This window comes from Anser brachyrhynchus (assembly GCF_964034855.1).
Source record: "Anser brachyrhynchus genome assembly, chromosome: 1".
Lineage (NCBI taxonomy): Eukaryota > Metazoa > Chordata > Aves > Anseriformes > Anatidae > Anser > Anser brachyrhynchus.
Genome location: NC_137694.1, coordinates 124,840,717 through 124,863,130, shown reverse-complemented (window position 1 = coordinate 124,863,130; position 22,414 = coordinate 124,840,717). Strand labels below are relative to the sequence as shown.

Below are 22,414 nucleotides of genomic sequence, written 5' to 3'. Positions count from 1 at the left end.
GAGAATTAGTTGAAGCTATCTGTGTTAGGAGAATGAGGAGTTTGTTCTGGGTACTAATCATGACAAAGTGAAAAAGCTCATTTTTATACATTTATCTGTTGAGAAACTATAACTTCTAGGACTGTTTGTAAAGATAATCTATTATCTCTTCAAATTGTCCTGAATCTTGCAGTTGAATTCAAGCTTTATTTTTTGAACTATGACTTCAGTTGTGCTTGAAAACCTCAGTTACAAATTCAAGCTGCACTACAGCTGGGAATATTTTCAGCATGTTATGTAGGTACATATAATGTGACTTACAGCTCACTCTTCTATAAAGAATTTGCAAACCCCCTAGACATGGTGTTGAACAAGAACGAATATGGACCACTCTGGGACATAGTAGAAAAGACCATTTTTCAGGTGCTGACAGAATGTCTTGCTCATTAGTTTTAAGACTACATTGCAACCTGGGCCATGTGTCTCTCAGATCCACTTCCAACACATTTGGAGCTTAGGAAATTCTGTTAAGCTCTCCAAGTAGAAAGGAAAATTTTATTGACTTCTATTACACCATGACCGTGCATGAAACCTGGAAGGTGAGTTTGGTGCTTGGAAGTTATGCTGATATATCTCTGGGGATAGGTGGGGATGGGTGATGTGCCAGTGTGGTTTTGTGAAATGTTGGTCATGCTGTGGGTCAAGGTTTGCTGAAGTCATTTCTCCTGTCTAGAGAAAAATCAGGGGAGCTACACAAATGTGTACTAACTAACGGTCTCTTCTTGTCCTGAATTTGCTACCCTACTGATATTGTTTTGAAATCACACAGTGGATCATTGAATTTTTTCTACTTCACATTATTTTCAGTTAAAAATGAGTTGTAGAAAATATAATGGATGACTTAAGAATAACCCTGTGAAATTGCATGGAGGAACATTACTTGCATGAAGTGCTTAGGAATCAAAAGCTGCCATTACACCCATTGACACAACATCATCACATCTCCTTAGTAACTCGCCCCCAAAACTAACAAATGCAGACAGGATGATAATTGATGTAATTTTGGTGAGGAAATCATCTATGATCCACCAAAATTTATTCAAGAGATGTTGTCATCCTGTAATCTTTCAAAGAAACAGGAAAAAAAATCTTTTGTGTAGTGATGATAGTGTATTCTAACAGACAGGAGACAAAGTGACCTAACATGCAAATTATATCTGTAACAGAATAGCCGTTACTATAGTATTTAACTTAAACAAAAGCACACAGGATATCAAATTTGCCTCAGGAGCAGGTGTTTAGAATGGGCTGGCTCTTTTATTCACCTGCAGCTGAGCTATTTTTTCAGTCTTACTGAATTTTTGCTCAGTGTAGTTACAAGACAAATTGCGTGTGCTAGGGTATGTGATAAAAGCTGGTCTGCACACCAAGGGAGCTCAGAGAGATGAGGGAGGAGGGCATCCCAAATAATGCCCTGATCAACCGCTCCCAGGCCCACCCCAGGTACCACCGGCCTATCAAAGGCCCAAAGGCAGGGGGAAACCCAAATTAAAGACTCAGAGGGAGTGACACTGTGACACCCTGTCTGGGGTCCTCCCAGGGTTGTTCCAGCAGAACCTAAGCCCCAGTGTCCATGTGTGAAACCCATCACCATGAGTCGTTGGGTGCAGCTCTCTGGATCAACTTTTGGACTATGGGAGGTTGCTGCTTTGCCATGGGACGCGTTATGGGATGCAGGGGAATGTTTGGGATTGCACGCAATTTGCTGTGGGATATTTAGAGGAAGAATCAAAGGTGAGAAAAGGGGAGGGATTTAGGCCATTTGGGTTGGGACAAGTGTGGGAAATAGAAGGAGAAGTGAATATAAGTGTACATTTACATGTAAGCAAGGGCTGGTGAATGCACTTACTTGTCTGGTCCTGCCCTGCTCTTAGAATCACAGAATCATAAGATGGTTTGAGTTGGAAGACACCTTAAAGACTATCTAATTCCATCTCCCCTGCCATTAATTTGACGCAACAAGGAAGGCTAAAGCCCACCTAGAGATGAGGCTTGCAAAAGAGATCAAAGATAATAAGAAGGGTTTTTTTAAGTATGTAAACAGTAAAAGACAGTAAAAAAAACAAACAAACAAACAAAAAAAAAGACAGTAAAAACAAAAAAGACAGGGATCTCCTGGAAAGAGTCCAGTAGAGGGCCACAAAGATGATATGGGGCCTGGAGCATCTTCCCTATGAAGAAAGGCTGAGAGACCTGGGTCTGTTCAACCTGGAGAAAAGACTGAGAGGGGATCTCATCAAAGTGTATAAATACCTGAGGTGTGGGAGACAGAGAGATTTGGCCAACCTCTTTTCAGTGGTTTGTGGGGACAGGACAAGGGGTAATGGCCACAAGATAGAGCACAGGAAGTTCTGCACCAACATGCGAAAGAACTTCTTCACAGTGAGGGTGACGGAGCAGTGGAATAGGCTGCCCAGGGAGGTTGTGGAGTCTCCTTCTCTGGAGATATTCAAGGCCCGTCTGGACGCCTACCTGGGCAGCCTGCTCTAAGGGACCTGCTTTGGCAGGGGGGTTGGACCCGATGATCTTTCAAGGTCCCTTCCAACCCCTTCAATTCTGTGATTCTGTGATTCTGTGTAATGGGTGGGGACACCTTCCTCTAGACCAGGTTGCTCAAAGCCCCCTCCAATCTGGCCTTGAACATTTCCAAGAATAGGGCATCTACAACTTCTCCAGAAAATTGTGCCACAACATCACCACCCTCATATGAAGAATTTCTTCCTTTTATCTCCTCTAAGATTACCCCCTGTTAGCTTAAAATCATTACCCCTTGTCCTACCACTACAATCGCTGAAAAAGAGTCCCTCCCCTGTTTTTCTGTGGGTCCCCTTTAGGTACTGGAAGGCTGCTATAAGGTTGCCCTGGAGCCCTCTCTTCTCCAGGCTGAACAACCCCAGCTCTCTCAACCTTTCTTTATAGGAGTGGTGTTCCAGTTCTCTGATCATCTTTGTGTCCATCCTCTGTACTCATTCTAATAGGTTCACATCCTTCTTGTGCTGGGGGTCCCAGAGGTGAATGCAGGGCTCCAGGTGGGGTCTCCCAAGAGCAGAGTAGGGGGGGGAATCACCCCCTTTGACATGCTAGCTACACTGATTATCATGGTCTTGTGATGACAAGCTACGCTTGATCATCACAGTCTGCCTGCCTCCTTACTGTAGTCCATCTTCAGTTGTTTTCTGGTAAGGGGCTCTTTGCTCTGTGTGTGGGGGTGTATGGGGGTTTGTGGTGTCAGCTCCTGGAGTGGGGCTGCAGCCCTGGGACTGGTGTGTCCAGGTGCCATCAGCTGGGGAGCATGAGCTCAGCTGATGGATGAATCCACCTCATACCAGATGAACACACTTCTGCTGAAGGAACTCTGTCCTGCTCCACCAGGGAGGGGAACCAATGAGGCCACTGGTGCTGTCTGCGCTCATGAGGGTGCTCTGAGTGTCACTATGCGATCCGTGCACCCAGCTGGCTATACATATATATGTATGCATGTGTTGTGTACGTGTGCTCTCTGTGTGGGTGCCCACTAGGCATACATTTTCAGCTTTGCTACTGGATGCATCTGGAGACACAGAGTGGCAGTGGCCTCGCCTCTCTCGAGCTGCCAGATCCAGCAAGATATATTTTCCTCTAACAGAATGAACAGCAGTTTTAACAAGTCTGAGCAGGGATACTGATTAGTTTCCTGAATGCAGTCCTTTCCTTTGGCAGGACAGATTTATTCCACCTGTCAGAAATAATGCCTACCCCGGGAGTCCACTGGTCACTGTGAGGTCCTCAATCAGTGCTGGCAACCATAATTTGCATATTTTAAATTTCCCATTAAAACCACTCAAATACAACAACACATCTTAATTCTATCCTGTCATTTAATTGCTAGATTGTGAAAACTCAGACACAGATGAGTTACAAATGGAAGAAGGTTTTTCAGCCTATGAATAATGCTTTTTGTGTCCAACTTTCAAAACTGCATGTGTAAGCAGTAATGAGGACTTGCTTAGACACACAAAATTTGTGTGACCGTGTGTGCGTAGGATGGTATTGAAGTGTTGTTCTACAGGAATTATTGTGCTATACCAACATACATATGCAAATGAATGAGAAAGAAAAAAATTTAAATAAAGAAAAACAAACAAACAAAAAAAATAAGATAAAAAAAAGAATCAGATTTCAAGGAAAACAGAAAGATGTCACAGAACATAACTAAAAAATGCTGAGTTCCATGAAGCACCACTGTAAGACACAGAAAATGATTAATATGGTGCAGATTACTGGAAAAAATCCATAGATGTTTAAAAACCTTAATTGGCTATTTCAGTCTCAAGAGAGAGGAAAAATAAGCCTGTTATTGAAAAGCACATGAGCAAGAAAGAAAGTTTTTGCTAATGTCAGCATGTATCCCAATCCCTCTTTCACAGGCATAAGGTGAATATTGATTTTTTTTTTTTTTTTTTATGTTTCTGTAAGGAAGTTCTGAAACAGGATTCAGTGGCTTTTTTTCTTTTTTTTTTCTTCTCTCTTCTTTGAATACATATGAACAGTATGCATTTTCTTTCCCAGCTATAGCAATGGTATTTTGCTGCTGCCTTAGTTTTAACCAGTTTTATGTGTAGAAAAGCACAGTGTTGCACGATGTCAGTGATTCTGCAGAGCATAATGTTGATGGAAATGGCAGGCTGCTGTTGGAGACAGAGATGGTGTTATGGGAAGCCCAGGCTCTCTGTGAACAGTCAAATGAGGGTCTCTGGGAAAACATGGAGCAGCAACATCCATGCTTCACTGAGCTCTCACAAGAGAAAGCGTTCCAGATGCCTTTTTATGGGCTTGTGATGAAATTGAGATGGCACCATTGCATATTTCCAAGATTAGAAACATTAACATTTCCTTCACCACATTTGGGTGCTGCTTTGACAGAATATGGCATAGCAGACACAGACCTGCTGTGTCGCAGATTTTGCCAGGCTCTGTAACAGCCGTCATATGCTGATTTAATCTGCTGAATTTTTTTTTAGTCTTATTATTTATTATTATTATTTTACTTCATTTTTTCTCTTCTTTAGTATAATTTCTGATGTATAAAACCCTGTGCTATTTGCAAAGCGAAAGCTATGCAGTAATTGTAGTGTTTCACTTCTGATGTAAAGCATTCTTCTTTGGACATGTTGCAAATGAGATTAGCTGTTTTCCTTTCATATTCTCTGCATACTAATTCCATCAGAACTGCTACGTTATGCAAGCATATGGTTCTTTTTCTTCTTTTCTTTCCTTTCTATTTTTTAAGACAGTTTAAAGAAGTAAATTAAAATCCACTGTTAAGTGAAACCTGTTTCTCTCAGAAAAACATAATAATGGTCATTGAGATAACAGTGCATGCTGATATTGTAATGAACTGATGTAATGCACTGCATTTCATAGACTTGAGGCAATCAGGCACTGAAAATTACCCATCCACTGAGCTTACCCACCCACACTGATAGCTTAAGAACAGTCCCTCTAGGATATTTCTAAGTGTTTTGGACAGTCTAGTTTTTAAATTTCACAAGTGTCAAGACTGCCTTGAAAAAAAAGAAAATCAAAGAGACATTTCATGTACATCTGTATTTAACATCAAATACTACAACCTTGAGGTTAAAAAACTGTTCTCATTTACCAGAATGCAATTTATTTCTATGCAGAATATTTAGAACTGCAACTGGAAAATATGATTTAATGCAGGTTGTTGACTATCAGAAGGTGCCAGACTGGTATAAAATAAATAAGTTTAAAATATTACATGCAAAGGATTCACTATGCTGTTTAAAAAGTTATGACACAATAGTGTAAATGGGTTCCAGAAGAATATTATTAATAAGTACTTTTTTTTTTTTTTCTGTTGTTTGAATAGAAATTCTGGGAGTTGTCATTCAGGAAAGATGTTGGCCAAATGAGTGTCTAGAAGAGGTGAGAGGTCTAGGAAAAATGAACATCTAAAAGAATCCAGACATGTATCTTTCCACAAAATGATGTTTAAGATTAATAGCCTTCAACTATGCAATGGTCTTCTGTCATAAAGTTTATCTGTGTGGTTGGTGAATAAATTGAGAAAACAGGGGATTGTGTTACAATACAGAAGGATCACCTTAGATTCCTGGGCAACTTTTGAATTTTAAGTGTAGTGACACAGAAATAGATTGAATGTGGGTGTATTAGACACCCCATCACTGAAACTTTTAGAGTTAGGTTAGACAAGTTCTTCTGATATGGTATATAATTCATCCTGTCAGGACGGGGGGTGGATTAAGTGATCACCTGAAATCCCTTCCAGCCATATGACTATTTAGAACAGAATATACACCTACTGTAATTTATAACCCATTTCAGCTTTACTGCTTCTCTTCATTTCTTTTTCTTGTCACCTTTACTGTTCTGTAATAAAGTAACTGATTGATAGAAAAAGGGTTCCTTTGCTGAATTACTCCTCTATGGTTTATGTTAAAGAAACATTGAGAGCATACCAAGTCCAAGCCTACTGGATTCTTTGGGAGCAAAACAAAACTTTAGGTGCCTACTTCACGCAACCAGTAATTGCTTTATACCTATAAAGGCTCTAAGTCTGTCCCATAACTAAGGCAGCAAATACCGTCCAATGTTTTCCCCAACATTCAGTAAAACTAGAAAAAAAAAAAAGAAAAAAAAAAAAGGAAAAAGGAAAAAAATGAAAGATAAATAAATAAATAAATAAAGATACAGATAAACAGAACCATGAACTTTATACTGAGCAGAGTTTTCTGCCCCTTTCATGATTCATCTCGAGTAAGTGCTGCCCGCTGCAGTGTGCCCTGAGAGACTAGTTTCCTGGCAGTGTAGCTCAACAACCTGACTGGAATCAATACTGGAATCAGTACTCGAGTACTGTGTGCAGTTTTGAGCACTACAGTATAGGGAAAATATTAAACTGTTAGAGTGTCCAAAGGAGGACTGCAAAGATGGTGAAGGGTCTGGAGGGCAAGACTGAGGAGCGGCTGAGGCCCCTTGGTTTGCTCAGCCCAGAGCAGAGCAGGCCGAGGGGAGGCCTCATGGCGGCCTGCAGCTCCCTCACGAGGGGAGCGGAGGGGCAGGCGCTGAGCTCTGCTCTCTGGGGACAGCCACAGGACCCGAGGGAACGGCATGGGGCTGGGACAGGGGAGGGTCAGGCTGCTTGTTAGGAAAGGTTCTTCACCCAGAGGGTGGTCAGGCACTGGAGCAAGCTCTGTAGGGAAGTGGTCACAGCACCGAGCCTGACAGAGTTCGAGAAGCATTTGGTCCACTCTCTTAGACACATGGTCTGATTTATTTGGGTGGTCCTTTGGGGACCCAGGAGTTGGACTCTATGATCCTTGTGGGTCCCTTCTAACTCAGGATATTCTATGGTATCACAGCTCACTTTCAAAAAACCAAACAAAACCAAAACAAAAAACAGCACTGTGAAGTGGGGAGGAGGACAGAGAGAACTGAGAAAGCTAATGTCTGGCACACCGCAGGTGTACACCACAGGTTCACAGGGCAGGGCATCTGGGCACGGGGGCCCAGAAATATTCTCAACTCTACTGACCGAGCAGGAGTTGTTATATATGAGTTGTTTCTGAGCAGAATTTCTAGCTAGAATGATTAGTTCCACGTGATTCCCGTTAAGGGTCTTAGAGTTCAGAGGTGCAGTCCAGTTACCTTAATTTAAAGAGTTACTGAATATTAACTGGGCTGTGATAACTTGTCCATAGCAAATGTCAGTGAAAGGTTTCTGTTCACAATGCAAATATCACAGAAGTGACAGGAAGAAACTGTTGCAAGTCAGTTTACAAACAGTAACTTCTTAAGATTTAGGACTCATTTACAAGAGCAGGCTCAACCATCATTCTTACATTCCTCAATTTCTCCGCAGTTTGGGGGTCTGGATTTTAGACACAAATAACTCATAAAGTACAGGTCATATATGCTTTCTTACTCTAATTTGGGAGCAGATGTTCATGCTCAGATTCCCCCACACAGCAGAATTTTTGTTTATTTGATAGTCATCTAAATGAGAAGGAGGGTTTTCTCCTAAGCATTCCAGACACTAGAAAAACAACAATGCTCGCCAACATTCTAGAGGTCATCCCTAAAGATGACCTCCCACTACCATTCAGAAAGCCTCCTATGGCTTCCTGATGAAGATAAGATGAAAAAAAAAAAAAAAAAAAAAAAAGAAAAAAAGAAAAAAAAAAGAGAGAGAGACATAAAAGACAAAAGGAAAAAAAAAAAAAAAGCGTCCTAGTTCTAGTACTGATCTTTTTGGTCACTTTGTCATTCAGTCCTATGTGCTGACTTCAGTGTCAAAAATAAGAAAAAGATCTGTCAGCTGGGAGATATCTAATCTCTTCCAGAAATGAGGGTGACACCAAAGGCTCCAGGCCTCACTTTACCTAACTGTAGAGACTGATAGCTTAATGTATAATCTGTGTCTAGCCTTTTTCTATAAAGTATGAATCACTGACTCCATCCTAAAACCGGTAAACTGGGATCAAACGCCATCTGGAGGCGCTTGTGCTTCTCCGTTCACTCCAGACAGAGACTAGATGCCCCCATCGACTGGATGTCAAATTTTCAGACAGCTCAGTTTAAGCAAGATGAAAGTCCCCCTATGTGACAAAACAGTGAGTGCTAAGATAACATGAAAGCGCATGATCTTTTTTTTTTTTTTACTTTTTTTTCTGAACCTGAAGCTAGTGTCATTTTCCTTATGTAAAATCAGTAAATAACATAAGTACACACAGAAAAACAGGTGTCTGTATGCCATGTGTGCTTGTATAAACATTTGTATGGTTATTTACCTTCATCTAGACACAGTGTGAATATCTAAAAATATTCCGGCCAATTTCACTGCTGACATAAGCAATGAAATGACTACTGATTTATACCAACAATGTGAACAATTTGTAGATTTGCCTGCGGTGCCAGCTAACACGTTATAGCCCTGTGTCTTCACTGTGCTTGTTGATTTAAGGACATTGTTGTCAAAGTACTTCTACAAGCCTTTAGTGGTTTTAGCTATTGAAACTTAACTGTGTACATTTCAGACTTAAAACTCTAGACTTCCACAATATAAAATGAATATTAAGACTGCTACAACAATATGTGTGCAGATCTCAAACTGCATCTCAAAATTTCAAAATGTCCTGATACAGTATTTGCTTACACTGTTCAGGACTTTTATTCAATGAGAGGAAAACAGATTGGCTTTCTGACATTTTTATTTATTTTATTTTATTTTATTTTATTTTGTTTTATTTTATTTTATTTTATTTTATTTTATTCATTTCATTTCGTTTCATTTCATTTCATTTTTATTTATTTTTATTCTGTTGCTGTTTATCACAATGCCCAGAAGATCCACTAGAGGAAGAAGTTCTACCTTTAAAGAGAGATGGAAATGACTGACGGTCTAATAGATTCAAACTGGTATATGAGGCTATTTCATAACAAGAAAATTAAAGTTGTAGAATCATTCCTTTGTGAGCAGAGTTATTGCTCACTAAGCATTACCAGCATTCATAGTCTATCCATATCCACATCAGCAAACTGCTGGGGGAAATTATATATATATATATATATATATATATATATATAAACTTGGAAGATTATGAATAAATGCCTTGCCTTTCCTTACCTAAAAGAAACACTCATAACCATACTAACTACAAGTGCAAGCTGGTTTCTAAATTATCCTTTCTCAAATCTCTTCAGAGAAAAGGCTATCACACAGCAGCAACCCCTACCGAATGGTGCTTTGTGATTAGAAGCCAGCTACTGCTCGTGTTACAGCCCTGACCACAAGCAATGGGCAGCTCTGCTGAGGCAGAAGGAAATGTTTTGTGGTATAGCCCTGCTTCTATCTAGCTGAGGCAGTCAGTGGGAGGACTGAATAATTAAATTGCCTGGGAGGCTGCTTTTAGTTAAATGTCTGTAACATAGTTGAGGGCTGAAAAATGTGCTCAGAAGATTCATGCCCGGGATGACAGGGATAGGGAGCAAATAGAGAAAATACATAAACATTTTTAGAAATCATTTTTATAATTGAACTGGAAAATTACTGGTATGTTTAAGCGAGTGAGGGGAAAAAATCCATGCATAAATAGACAGCTTCCCCTTCACACAATTTTCAAAGAATCCAGCCAAGTATTTTGCCACTCTTTTTGGTGGAAAAAGTGCAGATGCCTTTGATAAATTAAAGCTACTGATTTATATGGCCAGATTACTGTCATACTGCTGACCTGATCACACAAGATTTACACCTTGTGAGAAACCATATATATATTTCCCCTGTTTCAAACACAGTTATGTGGCAATGTCAAACTGGAGCTGCAGTGTCAGCATTGCCATGGGAAAGGACCCCTCATGTGACCCTTTGAGTCAGGCCGTTCAGGCTTTGAGTCCTGAGTGGGTCTAGCACAGCAGCTCCCAAGCAACCTTGAGCATGCTCCTGCAGTGCTAAGTACTTGGGAGTGTAGACATTACATGTGGAGCAAAAGAAAATTGACAGGGAGAATCCCCTTCCTTTTGGGAAAAAATAAAATAAAATGAACTTTAGAAACCTGGCCTCATACATTCTCAGATGCTTAATAGAAACTTAAAGACCAAAATCCATGCATGGATCTACACAAGGTGCCCAGGTCTCAGCAGGTTAAGTATGAGGACATGATCACAGTGCCATATTCAGTAATTTTGCAGATACTGTCCAGCCCCACAAACACAAGAAGAGCACAGGTCTCAAGACTGAATCACTCTGAACACAAGCTGCTGAAACAGCTGCAGGGATAATATTTTTCCCCTCCTGCTCGTTCTTCTTTCCAATGGATATGAAAAGCCACGGGGTCACCTGCCTTTGATCTGATACTGAAGGGCAGCAGCAGTGGTGCAACTCCATTCCTGAGACCTATTCTGCCCCTACACATCCCTCTGCAGAGACCTTTTATGGTGCAGAACAGTCACTTTGGAGGGTGCCAGGCGTGGTGGTTCCCAGTCACACAGCTCCATGGGTGCAGAAACACCTCTGCCCTCAGTTTCAGCAGGCAGCCAGTAGGACAGGCACCAGTCACCAGAAGCTGGAAGGGTAGAAAAGGGGACCATGCCAGCCGATGTTATGCTGCTGCCAGCAGAGCTTCGTTCACAGCACAGTGTAGCACTGCTCATCATAAGATGGGACTGGCTGCAAGCTTTGTCTACACCTGCTGCCAGGGACATCCACAGAAATCCTCTCTCGTGTCTCTGAGGTGGCAATAGCCATAGCCATGTAGGACATTCAACTCAGAGTTCACTCACCCTGCGGAGGACAGAGTCAAGGCAGAAAAGTATTTGTCCCAGTAATTCTTCCCAATGAAAACTTGCGCTTTAGAGCACTGACAGGCAAAGGCTCTGGGCAGTGGAGTAGCTTTTCTTACTTCAGCAAGCACTGTATCCTCACAGAAGACTGAGCAGGTTGCTCTTCACTCCTGCACAGCTGCTACTGTGCAGGTGCCAGTGCAGCTCAGGTGCCAGTGGAGGAAAGAGCAAGCCATCTAGTCCCAGCAGGTTGGTGAAGATGCCTGTGTCCTCCTCTGCATCTGCTTCTCGAGCAGGTTCTTCCCTACTCTGCAATATTTTCTGGACTTGATACAGAGTATTCCCACAGGCACCCTTTTGCTCCAGCTCTGGCCTGTTTTGCGAATTATAATCTCTATCCATTTGCTTCCAGTCAGTTCTTGGCACATTGTTTCCACACTAAAATCATACCCTTCCTCACTCTGTTCCTGAATCATGCCGATTTCTTCTCTCCCATTCCTGTGTGGATCCCAAGTTTTTATCTTGGTTTCTCCTAAAGGTCTTTTTAAATTCTTTGCATAGTCATTCCTGTTCCTTTGACCTACGAGGAGACACATTTTTGCCAGTTCTCTGCTATGGAAAGGCAAAGAAAGTCTAAATAAATTACTTTTCCCATTCAGATTTCCTATTTACTGTTCCCAGGTGCTTTCATTTGAATAGACAATAGCTAAATGACTAACAGTGCTGCTGGTCCGAGAGAAATATGATAGAGTACACTAAGTTCAAGGTGGATTCATTGTGCACAGAAGCAACATTTTTCATGACAACTTCAGAAAATTGAGTGGAATGCAGAATTTGCTCAGAGAGGGATATTCCTGCTTATCAACCTGGAGATGTAAGCCGGTCCACCTGAGTCATGAAAACTTTTGTGTTCAGTGGCACAATAGATCCAAAACATCTCAAGGTGACTGTTCAGCTGAAAATCCTTGCCTGTGACCAAGGTTCAGCTATTACAATTCACTGTTATGAGTACTGCCAAGAAGCCTCTTCTGCCACTCAGCAGGAAAGAAAATAAAACTATTTATTTCCATTTTTAAGTGTGAACAGTGTATTATGAAATTCAGTGGTATACAAAGTTGTTTTAATCCAAACCTGTTTAATCTTTTTAGTTTTTACCCAAGATTCATTTGCTGCCACTAACCACTCTTTAAACATTTTATCAACATCCTTAGTGCTTTTGGGAAAAGAGGTTTCTTTATCAGGCATCCTTGAAAGCTAACTATTGTAAACTCATATTGTAACACATACATTTACGTTGCAGAGATACTAGATATGCTCAGAAGCTATTGTAAATTCATGGAACATTTATGCATACAGAGTAAATACTCTCCATATGAATACATTTACATTTGTTATATGTGTGTGCATGCATGTGTGTGTACATGTAAAAGCATTTATTTAACAGAGACTAAGCCTGCTCTTTTTTGGAGTGGTCTGAAGTCTGAACTGGTAGTGACGAGCACCTTACTTACATTCTTTTTGTTCTTTGGAATTCTGGGGAAGCTTCTTAGGACACACAACCCTATCCAGAGTTATGTGAGCACCAGAAGAGCACGCATTTAAGCCACACCATTAGTTTTCAGGAAGGGTGTTGTTTTTGCTGCTTTGATTTGTTTGCTCAGCAATGGTCATCAGTCCATGACGATGTCCTTATTGCTATGACAATACAAACCTCAGTGATAATATTTATGGATGAACTCATCCCCCATGAATGTTTGGCTACCTCTACAGCTGTTTCTACTTTCCACGTTTTATCTGGGTAGGTACAAGACAACGGTCCTCCTTGGGACCGACCTGAGTGCAGGAGTTGAGATTATCCTTTGCGCAAGGTGGCAGCAAAAGAAAGCTCTTAAACACTTCCCTCTCTCCCCTGCACACCTGCTGTTAAGAATGACTGCCTCAGCTATAGTAACTGCATTTTAAAAAACACCTCTTATTGATAGTGGTTAACGTACATGTATATACTTACTGCTTTTACTTTGAGAACACTGTCACTAACAATTCTTTCCCTGTTTCTTTTTACCAATACTCCCCAGGAGAAAAGGGTAACAAGATGCACATGGAGAAAGGTAAGACACAAAACAAATAGGAATTTGTTAAATTCTTGATTTTCCCTTTTTAATTTTAAAATAAAAAGGGATTATTTTTTTCAAAAAAAACCACAACTACTTTGGGAGAAAAGATCAAGTCCAAATCCAAGATTAAAAAAAAAAAAAGTGTAAGCTTGACATTTAATTACGACACCTTCATGCTAGCTGACAAATTCTGATGGACATACCACATGTACACAACATGTCAGCGCAACAACTGTGTATTTCTATAGGAATTAGGTTGAAGAATCAAGCTAACAAAATCCTTACTAGCAAATGCCTAGATGAAAAGCAAAGAAAAGTGTCGAGTCCACACCAGTAGTTCACCACCCTACTCAGCATTTGCTTTTGGGATATTTTTACAGTTGTTATTGTTTGCTTGTTGTTTTGGGGACTCAAGAGTGTATGTGTTTATTTTTTTTTCCCTGAAGCCCAACATGTGTTGAATGGAATGTTTTACCACAAGTTACCCAAGCTTCATTCAAGTTTCATTAAATCTCAAAATATTCATAATATGCTTTCCCTCACATCAAATAAAACATATTTTCTTTAATACTTCTTACAGACTTCCAGTTTGTTGACTTCAAGTCAATAGAAGTAGTTCACTCACAGCAGTAAGCCTCTGATGGAGCTGGTATTTGAACTATGAGCAGAATTGTGATTACAGTATCCTATCCTAATATCACCAGAACATGCAAAGCAAATGGCTTGTTCATTTCCCACTTCTGCATGCCAACTATGTTTAAAATGTAAACCTAGACTAGTTTGTTGTTGTTGTTTTTTTGTTTTTTTGGGGGGGGGGCAGAGCAGAGATTACTAACCTTGAAAGTACAATCTAGTATGTGTGATCTTTGTTCAGAGACATGGTAAAAGAATAGCCAGTCGACTTAGGTTATGAACATTCTTTGCAACCTTAAAGCTTACTGTGATGACTGTATTCTTATTCCAAAAACACTGTGTTTAATAAAAAATAATTCCAGAATATAAAGAATATTTTATTATTGAATACAAAAATACTATCTATGTAAAAACAATAAGTTAGTTTATTTACAGTACTTTACACTATTCTGCTCTAGGGCTTCCTTTGCATTGAATTTATTTTCATTATTTTACACACCTTTATAATTTTGCACAAAGCATTTCCAAAAGCATGTCATCCATGTTCACTGCTCCAATAATGGGCCTGAAGAATAGTTCAGCTATCACATTAGCATTAATAGATCTTAACAAGGATAGAACAACATTCAGCTTGGCAAATCTGGCTTCATCACCTCTGTGAATGAGTCTGACATGTTCATTTAGAGCTTGTTGTGCTTCCCTCTGCAGTCCTTCAATATACTGTGTACACTGCAGTCCAGGTAAATCTGAAAAGAAAAATAAATTATTTTGTTTACATAAGTTTCATCTACAAAACATTCAGCTTACAGATTATATTTATCACACAAAGAATGAAACAAATGAAATTGCTAGAGGACTTCTTGCATGCCGATTCAATGAGCCAAATTTTATAGTGTAGCTCAAAATCTTATCATGCTGGTGGTTCAGGACAATCAATACTCTTTGCTATTCAAAAGTGAACTGCAATATTTGCCAAATTCATTTAAATGTTAAAAAGAATTAGCTGATAACAGAAACTTTCACTGAAGAATGCTGTACAAAATGCCTTTGCAGTGACAAGTACAATCTGTAAATAGCTGAGATAATAAAAAATATATATATTAAAAAAAATTGTTTAATAACTTGTTCACTTCTACAAAAGGCATTACTCTCGTAAGGCATCTTTTGACAACAGTTTCTAAGTAGCTCCAGATAACAAGTGGCAACAAGTATTAACTCCAATATATGATAGAAAGTTTCCGAGTGAACTACACTGAGGGTATTGAGGGAGTGGGAGTAGAGGGATTTTGCTTTTCGGTGCAACAGTGTGACGGCAGAAGTGCTAAATACAACTTGGTACAGCCATAGTTAGGAAGTGCCACATCCAGCTACCTTCCAGGTAAGTAACTGACATGGTAACCACTTGGTAGAGCTGTTGGAAGTCTTTAGGAGGAGAAACGATGGATGAAAATAAAAAGAAAGAACAGTAATGCAACGCAAAGCCAAACAAGCACTCCCCTGCCGTGGCACACCTGAGAGCCTGAGGTTTGCCCCGCTTTGTCCCCGCTGTGCGGGTGCCGAGCTGTCCGGAGGGGCCGCTGAGCCCCGCCGGCCGGACAGACGGACAGACGGACAGACGGACAGACGGACAGACGGAGCCCCAGGGCGGCTCCAAGCAGGCGGGGAGCGGCGGCTGCCTCCCGGCTTTTCCCGAGCCACTGCCGCGGGCTGGCTATGTGTCATTCCTGGGACAGCGGCCGCGGCCCCACCCCTGGGGGAACTGCGCCCCGCGCGCCCCTTCTCCGCCACCTCCCTCGGGGGACCCCCGCGGGCACTCACCCGGGTTGAAGAGCACGGTGCCCTTGAGGTACGCGTACTCCTTGGTGCTGATGTCCAGGCTCCAGCACTTGGCCAGGAAGCCCTCGATGGCCTGGATGTCGCCGGCCGACGGCGGGTGCGGCCGCCCCGGCGCCGGTCCCCGAGGCGGGGTGTGCTCGCCCTGCCGCCGGTTGGTGAGGATCCTCTGCAGCATGCTGGGCTCGGCGCTCTCCACCGTCTCGAAGTGCACCCGGTCCTGCGCCAGCCCCAGCACCAGCAGGGGCGCCCAGCAGCTGCGGACCAAGACGAGCTGCTCTTCCAGGGGCAGCTCCTGGAAGCAGGGCACGTTCTGCACGAAGCGCAGCGTCTTCACCAGCACGGCCGAGGCCGCCTTGCACGCCACCTGCGGGCTCTTCAGGGCCACCCGCCGCTGCGAGCCGCACGAACAGCCGCCGCACGCCGGCACCCGCCTCGCCACCGGCACCGGACCCTGCCTCGGACCCTGGCCCGGCGGCGGCTGCCGCCTCTCCGCCTCCGCCTGCTCCTGGCTCTTGAGGATGTTGTAGAGGATGCTGCTGTGCCGCCGGCTGCCCGCGCAGCAGCGGCAGCGCTCCACGCACGCCATGGCACCCGGGGCCGGGGCCGGGGCCGGGGCTGAGCCGCCCGGGAGGAGGCTGCTCGGGGCGGTCGCGGTCCCCGCCGCCTGCGACCGACGGGAGAGGCGCACTGCTCGCCCTCTGCCCGGCTCTTAACTTATTTATAGCCGGCGGCTGGGTGTGCGTGTGTGAGTGCGCGTGTGTGTGTGGTGTGTGTGCAGCCGCTGTGCCCGCGGTTCAAAGGGGCAGACACTCTTTACTGGCTGGAAAAGAGAGAGAGGAGGGAAAAATTAGAAAAGAAAAAAAAAAAAAAAGGAAAAAAAGAAAGCCCTCCTCCTCCTCCCCCCTTTCCCGAGGCAGCGATGCCTAGAGGGAGTCGGCGAGCCGCCCGCCCCTGCCGTCAGGCTCCGAGGTGGCGAGAGGCGACCCCGCACGTCGCGAAATGGCGGCCGGCCCCGCGGGCTGGGGTTGGGGGGGGACACAGACTAACACCTGGGCCGGAACCAGGCGACATCGCCAGCGGTACAAAGGGCTTATTGCCTCTGCTGCCCCCTCGGCTTGATTAACGCCTTAATGCTGCCGTGGGGAAGGGAGGCGGACATGGTCCCCACAGTGTGGGGTTGGGGTCCTGGTGAGGCTCTGTCAGGGGTCCCCGGGGTTGCTGCCTCTGCTGCATGAGATCCTGCATTGAAACTATGTGGATCTCCCGTGAAACCATCCCCCGCGAATAATTCCCTTCCTCTGCTTCGCAGTGCTGCTGTGCATGGCCCATCTTTATGAGGTCCTGATGTTTACATTCTACCTATCCGTTTAAAACGTTTCAATTTTCCCTACAGGCTTGTCATGTCCTGAAGTGAGTATTTCCTCCTCATCTTAGATCTCCACTTCTCTGAGACCCATCTCGTCAGTGTGACATATGGACTCCGAAACAAGAAAATAACTATACCAGGCCTTGATGTTTACACAGGAGGGATAGAGGAACAGTGAATGTCAAAATGTGGTTTTACTCTTGAATGAAAAACTCATTTACTTTCTTAGTTGGACTAACTAAAACTGGGTGCAGCAGAGAACAGTACTTACTCAATACAGTAAGTAAAGAGTTACTTCTTTGTGCCTATATGGGCCAAACCAGAAACATTTTATGCTTTCTGTCAACTAGAAGAACCTTGGCACAGTTTTAGAGAAAGCAGCCAGTTTTCAGCAGCCTTCTGTACCTGCTCCATCAATATCTGCTACCAAGGGATGTTTAAATCAATTCTGGACAAACTTCTTTTCTTTCAATAAAAATTTGTAGTTTTTTAAGCAAATACCGCTAACAGCTTTGGGCTTCTTAGGAACATACAAAGTTTAGGCCAGATCTCAGCAATTTCTTTTCCCTATGAAGCTAGTCCTTCTATATCAGCTTACATTGTTATATAGCCATTTCTCTCTTAAGTATTCCTTCACAATTGGACTCAAAAGGGATATTCTTTACAAAAAAGCACAAAAGGTATATGTGTAATATAAAGCACTGGAGGGTTATTTGCCTTAAGTACACCTTGTTTTCCAAATGCAGATTGTCCAAAATCCTAATTAAAATTATCTTTGGTTTTACCTGTAAAATGCATCATATAATTTGTTTGTTTTATTAAAATATTTTTATTAACTTTCCTGGTGTCTCTTAAGAAGTCTTACAGTTTACTAATGCAGGGCTTTCAGATCTTTGTCTAAGGACTCTATCATTTTTTTCCACAGACTCAAATATGATAAAGTCTTTTATTGTCTTTGCAGTGGTGGAGAATTGTTACATTGCACCAATGCACTGATATCTACAGTTTGCAGACAACTGAGTTTTGTCCCTGCAGCAAAAAGCAATCTTTCACTGAACATTCTTGAAGAAAAAAAAATGCTTAGAGTTCAAAAATAAATAAACAAACAAATAAAACTTAAATGTTATGAAGTTTGTCATTCGAATAGTATCATTGGTAACTGGAAAATACTTGTCTAATCATGTAGTATATTTTCCTGCCATTCACAAGTGTTTCATGGTACATAAATCAGTGTTTTCTCTACATTGCTATGTTAGATTTTTTTCCTTTCTAGCCTTTTTCCTTCCTTTTTTTTTTTTCTTTCACTAACTTCCAAGAGAAAACTTGCCACATTTCAGAAAATGAGCATCCCTAAGCTTTTAGTTGACTTCAGTAGCACTTCTCCCATGAGGTACGTATTATTGGACTGACTGTGGAATCCAATTATGTTTTTTACTAGATTGCAATTTAGAAGGTATCTGTGGGAAAGTATGGTACAGCTGAGATTCAAAGCATTGCCTTTACAGTTTCAAACTTAGACCAGTAGTGGGAACATTCTGTTTATGGGAGGATGCTGCTTGCACCGGGCCATATGTAACTTTTATAGTGAGTCTATAATAGAATTTTTTCCTGATGTAGCAATGTGGATTGCAGGTATTTAATTTTTCAAGACATTTCTCTTTCAAACAAGTCTCAAATGTAGATACAACTCTACTGTCATACAATGACTTTGCTGGCACTTCATTTTTTAAACCAACATATGCAAAAAGGTTTTTTCTTTGATAACTACATCAATATGGGTATCCCATGCTGTAACTGAAACTTGATTTATTATTAAGTGCTAGAAATTGCATTAGTATAGTCAAAAGTGTACCTCTTTCTCTCATAAGTACATTTATGCATTAATTTCTTTCTTTCTAACTCTTAATGTATCAATATACATGGCATTTTATTCAGGGCAGAGCATGTCTTTCCCAATTAAAACATCAAAATGCCCTAGACATATTTAGTAATGTTTCTTAATGCCCTAGACATATTTAGTAATGTTTCTTATGTTGACATTTAGTGATTTGAATAGTCTTTGTTTTTGTGTCGGAGTTTTGCCTATCTAAAGCATTCAAGCTAAACAAAAGGCTGCAAAGCATTCTGTTTAAAAACAAACTGAAAACAGAATCTCTCACAGACAAGTAAATATGTTTTGATGGAAACTACGTGAAAACACATATAGCAAAAAAAAAGTGGATGTGTCTCATTTCTTCTAATTTACCCAGTCCATGTTGTCCAGTCATGAATAGATTTACATCCAAACAAAAGATTGCTTGTTTGTTTATATTCTGTTTTGTTTTTGCCTCAGAGAAAAGCCTTGGATATGAAGGTGATACAGCGCAGTCTTGGCAGTTATACTCTTTCATGTTGCTCTTCAGTGTCTCTGTATTGCCCATTTGGTAGCACACTTGGTTCTCAGCCAGAGGGCAAGACTTCGCTTTCAGAACAAGACCAAACAAGCATTTGGTTTGTGCCGTCAGTGCTTTAGTGCACCATTAGCTTGAGAGAGTGCTTTTTTCCACTGGGGAATTGGATCCTGATGTTCTGTAAATACCTCTTATTCCTCCCTGTGTAAGGGCTGAAAAATGAAATTTGATCTTAAGATGAGATGTAAAACTCAGGGCTCAATTCAGTGATTAGTACAAGCAAAGCTAACTTTTTCTCTGGAAAAAAAAAAGGCATTGAATGTGGAATACTGTTAAGAGTATATGTTTAGTAAGACATCTTTGGTACAAGAGAAGTATTCCATAAAAACAAGGTTTTGGAATTTACATATTTTGTTATGTTTCACACATATATTTCTCCCATATATTGAGACTGTCCATTTGTCAGATTGACCACCATTCAGAGTCTCTGTATTTTACTGGGGTGTTTACTTGAAAATGAGTGAGAATTAAGGGAAAAGTGTCATCATTAAGAATGTTTTACCTACACATTTTTTTAGGCATTCCTAATGGCACTACTGCCTCCTTCCTCAACTTGCAATGGATTCCTTGGGTGGAACAAACTGAGATCCTGACTGATTCTGCCTGAGCCAAAGACAGCTGATCAGTACCAATCAAGGGATGCTGAATGAATTTATAGAGCTTTTACGGCTGCCCTAAGGCTGTGATTTGACTGTTGTTACTGTATTCGACCACCAGCTCACCTAGCAGGATTTGTTTGTTATGGATTAGGATGAGCATGCGGTTATATTCTTATGGAAATAGCTGGACTGCATAATAACATACAGTTTTAGACCTTTACACCAAGTGCTTGAAAGTAGTTGATACCTAATCCAGTAGAATGATGCAAAAGCAGCCATTCAATATATCTTAAACAAATTTAAATCTTCAAAAGGTATTTTTATATTTATTTTTTTTTCTGGTCAGATGAATGCTTTGCAGCATATTGCTCTGAAATTTTGGATCCAGAAGTAGGAATCCTGAATTTGCATTTACTGTTACTGGACCATGCACTTTACTGTCGTCTTTCCATTGGCAGATAACCAACTTAAGGAGACCTTCACACATCCCACACATCTTCTCACCTTCATATGCTAATTTACCTTAGGTAATACAATTAGCTTACAGGGGAAGGCAAAATTAGGGGAAGAGAAGCAATTTTTTTCCGGGGAAAGAAGTTCAGTAACTTCACATAAAAAAAAAAAAAAAAAGTAACAGATCTTTGGGCTCAAATAAGTTCGTGTTAATGGGGGTTCTTTGGGCCTCTACTATGTAGAAGAGCTATGTATTCCAGCAATTTAGAACTGAACATTTAAGTATGCTGTTGGGGGTTGGCTGTGTCAATGTTTAAATCTAAGTAATTTCTTTTTTTGGCAAAAGTTGGTTCATATGCTCCCAAACATCTGCCAGTGTAGCATGTTTAAGGGTGCAATCCCATAAGACAGATTTAGCCAGTCTAATAGCTCATTGGAGCTGAAAGAGATGACTTCCAGATATATCTTTGCTGCTGCTGCTTTCCTTGTGCCAGCTCTGGCACTCATCTGACTTCTTGGCGAGCCAAATCCTTTCATTAAGCTGGCTGCATTTTTAGAACAGCCATTACAGGAAAGGTTGCAAAGAAATTAGATACCTTGAAATGTGCTCTCCATGCTTTATTTTCCCCATTGATGCTTTCTGAGGTTCTGCCCAACCTAAAAAGCTGTACAACTCGTGTTATGGCAGCTTTTTTTTTGGCTGAATCAGCAAGAAACTAACCTATCAAAAAAAAATGAATAGCTTTCTGCCAGTTTACTGATCTGAACTCGTTCAGATAAGGATCAGAAGAGTGCCAGAGCAGGTGGAAAGGAGTGGCCTTTCCTCATTTCCAGGAGTGGAAGGAGAGAGGGAAAAGAGCAGGACCACTGCTGAAAGCTCTTATTCCACTTGGTCACCATGTGGAACCCCTCCCTCAGGGGGGACAAAACCCTAAAGCTTGAGAATAGGGGAGAGAGGGCTTTTAGTAATCTTTGTTTTAAAATGAATCTTTTAAACACCACCTGAAATTGAATTGATCTGTACTTTTGCTAATGACACTTGGCTAAGGGGATTGTATTATAAAATATTAGTGTCGAAATAACTTTCAATTACTAACCTTATTACAGTCATTTGCCTCGAGGAATACATTGCTAATAGGGAAAAACAGATGGATAACAAAAAAAAAAAAGAATCTGGAAAATTAAGTGTTTTAATACATTGTTCAAGGTTGTGGCATAAAGAATAAAATGCATTCTAGCACTGTGGTGGCAATAGGACACTATGCATCCATTACACAAATTCTGAAGTTGAAATTACTGTATAAATATGTCTGATTGTCTGACACTGACAAGTTCACAAATACATTTACATTTGTGAGTAATATCCAAGGATATGCTCCTAATAAAAATAATTTAAAAAAAAAATTACGTGCAAATAGTTTTATCAGTTAGCATTCATTTTATGTGGAAATCAATGCGAGGGCTTTTAAAATGCATACATCTTTCCATAGGTTTTAATTGAGACATATTTCACCCAAGATGGGTATTTGAAAATAGTGTCCTTTTGGTGAATCGGTGATGTAATTTCTCATTAAATCAGGTTCATGTTTTGGTATTATAAAACATACTTATTTCCTTTTTATC

The 22,414-nt window shown here is 41.2% G+C and overlaps 1 protein-coding gene and 1 long non-coding RNA gene across 2 annotated transcripts in view; one reads left to right on the top strand and one right to left on the bottom strand.

Moving 5' to 3' along the window:
- Positions 1–14,443: 14,443 nt before the first annotated feature.
- NR0B1 (nuclear receptor subfamily 0 group B member 1) lies at positions 14,444–16,512 on the bottom strand. The gene is made up of 2 exons (XM_080575986.1): positions 15,906–16,512; positions 14,444–14,833 (listed from the first exon to the last, which is right to left on the bottom strand). Exons 1-2 carry the CDS (start codon positions 16,507–16,509, stop codon positions 14,589–14,591), a joined length of 849 nt encoding a protein of 282 aa, XP_080432112.1. The 5' UTR covers positions 16,510–16,512; the 3' UTR covers positions 14,444–14,588.
- Positions 16,513–16,863: 351 nt separating this feature from the next.
- Positions 16,864–22,414, top strand: part of LOC308187747 — a 31,777-nt gene continuing 26,226 nt past the window's right edge. Inside the window, exons 1-2 of the long non-coding RNA XR_013944889.1 lie at positions 16,864–17,002; positions 17,317–18,679. This is a non-coding gene — a long non-coding RNA (uncharacterized lncRNA). The remainder of the gene's footprint in view (positions 17,003–17,316; positions 18,680–22,414) is intronic.